Below are 10,083 nucleotides of genomic sequence, written 5' to 3' on the forward strand. Positions count from 1 at the left end.
AAAATAAAGAAAAACACAACGACGTCTTGACTGTCTGTAGGTTTTGGGACAATCCCACCACGTACAGAGGAACTTCTGCACAGGAATATCCTTCCTGTAACTCCCTGCTATTTCTGCTTTTGTATTCAGAAGGCCACTTTTATGATAACAAAGAAACAAACTGTAAGAAAGTCAGTTTGTTTGTTTTAGTGCCAAAAAACTAATAGAAATTCTAACCCTACAACTAGAAATAATTACATAAACACTTCAGGACAAAGAAAAGCTGACTGAAATTACTTGAGGACCTTTTCTGAATAATTCGGGCAGCTCTGACAGAAAATTGAGAAAAGAGATAGTTCAGAATAGTTTTTTGTCATAAAACATGCAGTTTATTATCTGTCCTTTGCTTCCAAAGGTCGACATTTATTACATTTTATGTTCTGGGTTTTTTTGCTGTCTCTGTGCTGCTTAAAATAAATAAATATATAGCTACCAGAAAAATTTCTAAAACAAAAGGCTGCTGACGTTTCTAACAAAAGTCACTTACCATCAGCTCATTGTGGAGGGAGTGATATACTGAGTGTAATACTACACATTTGTGGCAAAGAACTTCTACAGTAGCTGTAAGAATTGTAACAGTGTATAACTGTTTTTGTCCAATTACAGAGCTTTACAACACTGAGGTTACACGTTACATCAGGCTGTAGATACAAACTAGGTTCTTGTTAGTAGGATCTGATGAGGTTTGTTCACAATAAGAAAAGCCAGACTTTCATTTAAGTGCGAGTGAAAAACGTGGCATATAGTGTGCACAGCCATAAGTGGCTGATTAAAAAAAAGAAAAAGCAAAGCTGAAGTAAGGATTTCACTGCTCATTTTTCTTGTAGTTAACTTTTCCTTCACCTTAGCAAAAACGTCAAAAGTACAAAGCACAACAACTGGACTAATGGGCTTCCTTAGTTTCTCTGCATACACCCCCACTCGACCCATCCAGCTCCAGCCAAGCATCCCCAGACTGTGGCAACATGGTTCTTCTAAATGAGTTTAGGCTTTATTAGTCTGTCAGGGAGGGAAAAAAAAAGAAAGAAAAAAAAAAAAACATTGTTTCCCCCAGTAGCAGGTTGAGATATTATTCATCTATAATTGGTAATAACCCTGTACCCCCACCCTGAGGCGGCTCAATCTCCACTGAGTAATCACTGCCACTGCCTGCTCTGCTGGAAACAGCATTATTAGGTCGATAGCACTGTCTCTACTGCTGCTGTCTGCCAAGGAGGTTTATTATCAGACAATATATGGCTCTGCTCCTGTTGTTCTTTAAAAACCACAAGCTGTGGCTGAACGGATTTATCTCGCACACCGAGCTACCATTAAATATCGCGGCGTCCTGGACACAGGAGGCTCCAAAATAAGCTCCGGCGGGATCATTTAGGCTGAGGCTTTATCAGCTTTTATGACAGCCACACTTGATCAAAACACCGTTCACTTTACAATATTTAAACTGGCACCTCGGCTGATTCCACCAGGTCAAAACAATGTCACAGGTTTTCTTCGCATTAACGTTTTAAAAAGCAGCGATTCAGATTCCAACTCTCACACTTCAGTCTATAAAATTACTACTTCTTATTTCACAGAACCAAAGCTGAAGATATTATTTTATTTATTCACTTTTTTAAGCAAAAAGAACAATTCTTGCTAAGATTACTCTCTAATGATGGTGGAGTGTTTAATTTTCACTCAGTGTGACATGCGTGACATCTCGTTTATTTCAAAATGTGTCAGGTTTATATATTAACTTGTGCTTTTACAATTTTCTGAGAGCGATCCTGGTTTGCACACCAACTTGGTTTGTCCGGCTCAAAATGGGCTCGACACGGTGACTGTGGTCATAGCCAGGATTAGTCTGCACATAACTTCTGTTACCTAACGTAGCACAAAACTGGACATTACATAGATGGATTTTTTTTTAAATGCATTAAAGCTCGAGTGACTAAAATCCAACTTGAAATTCACAGTACTTTAAAAACACTCCTGGGTTTGTTGTCACTAAATTTTTATATGCAGTAAAAACCCTGCTTAACAGCTCTCTGTCACCTGTCTGAATTAGCTGGCTTTTTATTTTATGCAGAAGAGTCAAACTACTGATCAGAAATCCCCTTTCATGGGAGTGCACACGTCGCCTGATAAAGAAATCCTGGGTGATAAAAACAAACAAAAAACAAACCTTATCACTGATAAGAGACGGGCTATACTGAACTTTCTTTGTAGTAGCCCTACTGATATTTAAGTCACTGAGTATTTTTCTTGGAAAAAAACTGAAACAATCTGTGTAAATCATAGACCATCCACAAAACTGTGCTGCATTTCTGCACAGTACTACTGGAAAACAAGCTGCTTTGATAATAAGTGTTTAGTCTTATGAATGCGAGACTGTTCCTGAAGCTTTAAAACCTGCTGTAAATTCCCAACTTTTGGGAAACTACCCTGAGCCGTTTGGTTCTTCCCAAACAGTAAAAACGTGCGATAATAAGATAATGAGAAAGAGTGATTGCTGAGTGAAACTGAAACAGTGACCTTGCTGCTGCTTAGGGCGGACTAATATTTCATCAGCTAACACTAAGGGCACACCTGCCTCACAGCTATACCCACATCTGCCAACGGTTTTGTGCTTCATCCCTGTGAGGAGGCGTCAGGGGAGGAAAGGAAGAAAAGAGGGAAATGAAAGACCAAAAAAAAAAACAAAAAAAAAAACAAAGTCTCATGTGGGTTTTACTCAGAGACTCTGGTGCGTTTCAGGGAAAGTGTAGGCTGTCTTTGAACAGACAAACCCACAAAAAGAAGGCAATGACACTGTGACAAAGGGAGGGGGGAGGCATAAAAGATAGAACTGCAGTGGTAAACCACCTCCTGAAGTTTGTTTTAGTATGAATACCTCGACTCAAAGTGTGTCAGCTCACAAGCAACTTACACAGGACACATGTCAAAAGCAGCTCTTTTCCCCCTTAAACGAGCCAGTGGAGCACCATTATGAAAGTGACTTATAGAAATGGAAGAGAAGGGGGAACAGAGGGAAGGAAGTGGCATCATGTGCTCAACATCAGGCAGAAGTGAAACCGTGCTGGCAGATGACATCCATTGAACATTTCAGATGAAGTCATTCATATCTCCGAGTCTAGGTTACACTGACACGCAGGCCACTAACCGCAAGCTTCTATCTTCAGCATCTTAACTAATTAGTCTAACTTGTTGCTAAGCAAAATGCCTTCGTGTTTGAGAGTGTGAGCGTGGGGTGCCTGGATCATTTCGACTATGAGATCATGGAGATCATGACATATGTGTTGATAAGACTGCGATGACAACACTGAAAACATCCATTTGCGGTCAGGATGTGAAAATCGGATGAAGCATCAGATTAACCTGTAAGCTCTCGGCTCATCTATCGTCACCATAAACGTCTAACACGTACCGAGTAGCCACTAACACTTGATTACATATTTGGAGAAAAACAGTTGTTAATAGTGATCGCACTTAGACGTTGTATAAGTTTAGGAGACAGTAGTCATTAACTACCGTAATGTCCAAGTGGTCACTGTGTCATTCAGCTATAGATACAAAAACAGTAATGTTTCCATGACTGAGTTTGGCTATAACTGTCAAATAAAATCGGATATTGCGACATTATTGCAGTTTGACAGGGAGCAAGAAGTGAGTGCGGAAAACTTCATAGCACTCAATCAAGAAGCTAATGAGATATTGTGCCACACCACGTGGCTACAAACAAAAAACAAAACAAAAAAAGGTGTCATTTTGAGCTCAGACCTACAGGTGCTTTGTCATTGGATCTCTCAGCAGATAGTCAAATAATTGCATTATTAGCATTTAAAAGCAGCAAAGCTCTTACAAATCAGATCCTTGTCAGTCGCTTCCATAACCTGACACCACTTGATAAGGTGGTGAAAGAAATGCATATTTTAACATCTACAGTATAAACAGCAGAGCAATGATCTTTCATGTTGTTTTTTTTGGAAGCTTTTCAGCCACAGGGATGTTGGTTTTTATAGAGTCGACCTTTGACCTGGTGTTATAGAGCACTGGTATAAATATAATCAGCCCCTCTTCTCCCGCTCTATTACATACCATCAAATAGCTGAGACAAAGGGAAAGAGCTGACCTTATCTGTCCTCAAAGTGTGCACGAGCACACACAAACACACGCTGGTACTGTCCGTACCAGTGTGGCTGACTTTAAAACTAACCCGAGGAGGAGGGAGGGGGGGGAACCTGAGCTTTCATCTGCATGCAGCTGCCTCGGTGAAAGACAACTGAAGAAAAAAAAAAAATTGCACAGATAAAATGATCAGAGAGTGGAAGAACGAAAAAGAAAACAAAAAAAAAACAAAGCACAGAGCCGATAAACTGACCAGAGCAAAACAAAAGGGCTATCTGTAAAAGCCTTGGACTTTATCCTGCCCTGTGATGACAGAACTTCGATCCCCAGGCAGGCAGCAGGAGACTCCCAGAACCCTGATTTAGGCTGTTAATCTCCCACTTCGATTCAGCTCATTGAGCAGCGTGATGCTGATCAATTAGAAAACAGCTGCACTAGCTGCTGACCACACAGGCACGCTTGTTTTTACTGCTTTTAAAGACAGATGTTTCTTGAAGCCACGTGTGTTCCAATTTCCATCTTCATCAGATCCAATCTCAAGTCTCTTCTTGGCAGGTTATGGAGCCAGCCACTGTCTCATGTCGACTTGTTAGATTACCGAGACACAACAAAACGATCCTCTAGAGGTCAAGCCACACAGGCAGGAAAGCCTCACAACTAGCACAATGGAGCAAATCTGCTCTTGACAGGGAAACGGCACATATGATCAAAAACACCGCTATCACTATAGCAACAAAAGCAGGCGTAGATGGGAAAAGTAAGGGCAGGTTTTAACCTTATTTTCCACCTGACTGCATAGTAAAAGTGGCAGCAAGGAAATTTTCCATGCTGGCGACCTGAGCTTACCTTGCCTGTGTAATTAAAGGCCGCAATGTTAAAGAGCCCTTATATGAAAGAGGCTATACAAGCAAATGGCATGCGTGCTTCTGTGTGTGTGACTCACCCATCCTCCTTGGCTCTGGATCCAGGGCTGAATGTGGTTGTCTAGGTAGACCGTCATCCACTCTACGATCCTGCCCACCAAGGGGCTCATCTCCTTCTCGACGCACTCGACACACAGTGCCCCGCCGAACGCGAAAAGCCCTACGATGCGGCCCCAGTTAACGCCGTCCCGGAACACCTCGTCCATCACGTTCTCGAAGCTTTGGTAGGCCGTGGCCGGCGTGATGTGCAGCTGGCTGTGAAGGTCGCTGAAGGCACGAGCGTATCGCAGCTCGAACTCATTGGCCGTGTCCCGGAGCGCCTCCTTCACTGCGTCGAGGTCCGTCGTTGATGGCGGCTGCTGCTGCCGCCGCTGCGGGGATGCCGGTGGGGTCCCGGGACTCGTGCCATTAAAAGTCCCATTGGCGTGTGTGTCTATTCGCTGTTCCTCATCCAACCCCGCTGCCCCCCCATCAGTCCTGTTCGAAGGCTCGTTGAGTACTATGTGGTTGAGAGGATAGTTTCTCTGGGAGAGTTTATACCTTATGTAGAAAAGCACAAGTTCTCTGTTTTGAGACATTTTGTATTTAAATGTGCTTTTTTTGTTTTCCCCTCCTCTTTGCTCCGGCTCTTCTCTCTGCTGGTCAAGCCTCGCTGTGTTAGAGTGTACACACACTGCGCCAGGCTTTTTTTTTTCCTCCCGTTTTCTCTGCTCAGACCACCATGGTCAGCTGATATCCACGGGACACTTGGGGGGGTGAAAACCAAACCTATACAAGGCTGCACAGCTCAGGCCCTGCAGAGACACAACGATGAAAGGTCAAAGTCTGGATTGCTTATATCCAGGATTACGTGTGCGTGCGCGCGTGTGTGTGTGTGTGTGAGACCGTGTAAGGAGAGTGGAGAGCGTAGGGACGACTGTGAACCTTCAAATTAAATTTGGACAGGTAGGGTCAAAGTGCGTCTCTCTAATTGGGCTGTTACATATGAAGCAGATGGCGATGATATTAATGAGACGACAGCAGAGAGAATGTGTGTGTACACACACGTGTGTGTGTGTGTGTGTGTGCGCGTGTGTCAGAGAGCGAAAGAGAGAGACAAAGTTAAAGGAGGTGTGAGGAAGGTGAAGCGAGATCAGAACGACAGTCTGGCTTGAAGCTCCACGTAGACATCCTAATCAGTGACCTCTGACCTCTGAGGGAAGCTTTCACACATCTTGTTTATCCCATCTCCAAGTACTCCGTTATTCTCTCGCTCACACACGTGCCCTTAAATCTTCACACAAAACTGACTCTGTCATATTTCCAGCCTCCTCCTCATTACTGGCATTGGAGGTTGCAGAAAGCATTAACGATGCATGTATATGAGCTTGCATTATGGGCTCTTCTGACAGCTTTAGCATGAACGTGTGGTGACAGTGTTGAACTGCAAAATAAAATGTGGTAATAAAAACTGTATGGGAGATGCCGTGCTGCCACTCTCCGCCGGCAGGTTTGTTCTCATCAAGTTAACTTACGTTTATGTTTCAGCGGCTGATTAAAAACAGCCTGAGCGTTGTTAAATATACAAAATGTCATAAACTTCCTCTGAACTCAAATTCTGGGAAACTATTAGCAAACACATGCAGCAATAACCTCAGTAATTTGGTTCTTTTAAGCAGTGATGTATCAAACTGCTCTTACTTAAAACATTCTGCTCAGATAGGTTACGCACAGGTCAAACACATGTTTGGTTACTTTGTCAGCGAAGGAATTTTTAAAACATGTGAACTACCACCGAGGAGAAAGGTCAGCATACCGAACAGGTACGCACCCACAGATCAGCTTCATATTTGAATTGGCCTTGTTGACTCATATCAGTTTACAGATATCAATATCGATACTTATCTTTAGCTGACAAACCTTAAAACATGCGTTTTGTTGTTGTTGTTTTTTTATGTTAACGTTAAGTTTAAAAATTAAGATAAATTAATTTGTGTTTCTGGAACAAAATGCAAACAAAAAGTTACAATAATAATAACAAAATATTTGTATTAGCTATCAGCCAAAATTTTATTTCAAACATTAGTATCAGCCATATTAAAGAGTAACAGCCCCCCCCCAAAAAAAAAAAAGAAAAAAGAAGAAGCAGCTTTGATTAGAAATATATCCAAGTTAGGAGGAAATGAACATCCGTTTCTATCAAATCAAATCTTCTCCAGTTAACATTTTAGGCAAAACCGATTTCCAGCAACAATAATGTGGGGAATGAATGTTTTATTATTCACATGTATAACAGAAATTTGAATATATCTGGAGTTGTTCCAAATAAAAACATTTGGGTTGTGGAAAATACAGTCTGGCAAGGATATATCAGCTTTTTTGTCAGGTTACATTAACAGAAATAAATAAATAAATCACAATTCATATGTGAATAAGAAAGTCCGTGGAGAAAAGCTCCTGCAGCCTCAGTTATTACTTTCACATCCCTGACAGCAGCCTAATAACATTAGCGATGTTCAGTAATACAAACTGCTTTATTAATTATTTCCGTTCCCGTCCTGAAGCCTCTAAATTGAGTTTAGGTCCCTGAAACAAAGACTCTGAGAGCATTTGACTGGTCAGCCCCTTCTGTATTCTGCTGTCACCGTACCACACTCACTGGTACACACAAAAAGACGTGGGAGGGACGTGACCCGCCGGTGATCCCAAACTGTCTGCTTATCGTGAGGGAGTCTGACCTTTCCTGTAGCAATACTGACATTTACGTTGATACGTGGCGGAACCTAATAATCAGGGTGGCCGACCGCTGGGAAGGAGTTCCATGCAAATAGCGCTGGTGTCATTACATAATACAATATACTCCTAACAGCACAATAGAAGCACGATACAGTGTCAGCTGGCTCCGAGCTATGGCAGAAACTGCCCCCCCCCCCCCCCACACACACACACACATACACAAAAAAAACCTCACTGAAATACACCCAGCTGACTACTTAGTCCGCATTTGGGTGGTAAAAGTAACAGAAAGAGCCCGTTACAGCACATAAAGACCCACAAGGCAGCAGTGTTTACAATGGCCACATGGTCCCCAGCTACCTACACGTGGCTCGGGTTTTAATGGGCCAGCACTGATGTAAACACCACACAGCTCCTCAAGGAATACCAGCGAGTCGTGACCAAATGTAGCGCCCGAACGCGACATTAACTCAAACATTAACTTGTTTCAGTTAAACTGCTGATGTTTTTACGGTGGAATTTAAACTGTCCTTTTACACATTAACCAGTCAGAGCAGTGTTGAAACATGCTACTCCCTCTGGTGGCGCACTTAAAGCTTGTGTCAATTCCCCCACCGTCAGGATATTGATTATTATTTACATTTTTATTATTAAGTGGCGTTTTAACACCGTCAAAGATGTAAATATAATAATTAAAGATCATTCCCGAGCGTCTTACCAGCAACTCTTGATATCAAACCCGGGGGGAGTGCTCTTCTCCGTACACGGATCCTCTCGGTGAAAACGTCCCGAATCAGTCAGACAAGCCCGTCTGTCGCTTTACGTGTACAAAAGCTGTCAGAACACAAGATAGGTACTTTGTGCTCAGGACTGTATTTGCACGTATCCTCCTACGTCCCCCTCCTCTCTTTGCATGGACAGCCCTCCCCCGATTGCGTAACACCGACGCTTTTATGGATGCCTGTTCACGATCGTGTCGAAAATTCTCGTACGTGCACGACTTAAAAACAGTACACGTATGCTATTACTCGCTCCAGTAACCTCTTAGAGATAATCCAGGCGTTAGATATTTTAAATGTTAACAGCTAACAACACGTTAGAAAGATCGATGCAATTTATTACATTTTTCAATTCGATTCAATTGAAAGGGACGTTTCTTTGCACTGTCACTAGTTGTTCATGTATCTGCCTTAACGCGTTTAGCACAATAAATTACATATAAATAACAAACCTGAAGTACCGGTTTTCACCGTAGTTTAAATAAACTCCACTCTGTCTCTGTATTCCGCATACATTTTGATGTTTCTAATGAAAACTGTAGGGGATCCCGTGAACGCAACACAATTCCATTCCAAGACCTTTAATCGCGTCTCGTTAGAAAAAATGCCACTTTGCGACAACACCCTGCTTTATATAGACGACACCACCCCCGCAATTAGCATTGCAACACTAAAATTCCTAAGTAAGCCATTATGACAGAGACTGCTCCGCCTGTACTAACGCGGCTGTAGCCAGCTTGTGAACATGGCTGTCACTGTCATATACGTGTAGTCGCACATTCGCAGACTGCAAGATTGAAAAACATATATTTTCCGAGGCAAACCCTTTTACTACAATGAACACGTATAGTTTGCACAAAGCAGAATTACATTTGACCCCGAAAGCTTTGTGGAGGGAACGAAAGTATCGCTGCGCGTTTTTTCCCTAATCTGTCGACCTCTTTCCTCTCGCAGGATTCAGATAGGAAAATCCACCCTCTGCCATTCCTCCTCACGTTATTTCACCGACGCCATCAGCAGAGGGATCAGAATTACACTTGTACATCGAGCAGGAACTCTTACTTGTAGGGTGGTCTTCATAAAATCATGTCTGGTGGCTCAGAATCCAAACCCCGGCTGGATCAACCCTATCCGTCATTGCTGGCCCGTCTTGCGGAGGAGGTCCAGCTCAGCTACTGGTTACCGCAGATCCGCCCACAGCTACGCTTTCTACGTAACCGGTGCCAGTCAAGCCTCACTACAACTAGCGGGATCATTGCTTTTTTCTAACGTCAACACTCCGCCACAAATGCATTAACTGAGCCGTGCCAGTGTCGCTGAGATTTTCGAGTTGCTTCCCAGCGTGAACTACGAGCTAGCCAAGGCTAGCTTGTAGGAAGCATCAGCTAACGCTAGCCGGCTAATATTAGCGCTAACTTGCTAAAACTGCGCTAGTTGTATTGCTGAAGCGTCACATCTGACACACAGACATAAATTATTTAAGTCGACTATTTATGGCAACTATCACACATTTCATTGTT

General features: G+C 42.8%; 1 protein-coding gene across 2 annotated transcripts in view; it reads right to left on the reverse strand.

The window, feature by feature from the left end:
- Nucleotides 1-9,808, reverse strand: part of bcl2l1 (BCL2 like 1) — a 30,156-nt gene extending 20,348 nt beyond the window's left edge. Inside the window, exons 1-2 of one of the 2 annotated variants that reach the window (XM_080295385.1) lie at nucleotides 9,626-9,808; nucleotides 5,090-5,863 (exon numbers count right to left, since the gene is read on the reverse strand). In XM_080295385.1, coding sequence (XP_080151511.1) covers nucleotides 5,090-5,647 — 558 coding nt within the window. In that variant the 5' untranslated portion in view covers nucleotides 5,648-5,863; nucleotides 9,626-9,808. Of the gene's footprint in view, nucleotides 1-5,089; nucleotides 5,864-8,502; nucleotides 8,644-9,625 lie in introns of those variants that run through there. The other variant, XM_026154157.2, reaches the window with a different exon arrangement.
- Between the last annotated feature and the right edge of the window lie 275 nt (nucleotides 9,809-10,083).

Source organism: Astatotilapia calliptera, chromosome 20 (assembly GCF_964374335.1).
Source record: "Astatotilapia calliptera chromosome 20, fAstCal68.1, whole genome shotgun sequence".
NCBI lineage: Eukaryota > Metazoa > Chordata > Actinopteri > Cichliformes > Cichlidae > Astatotilapia > Astatotilapia calliptera.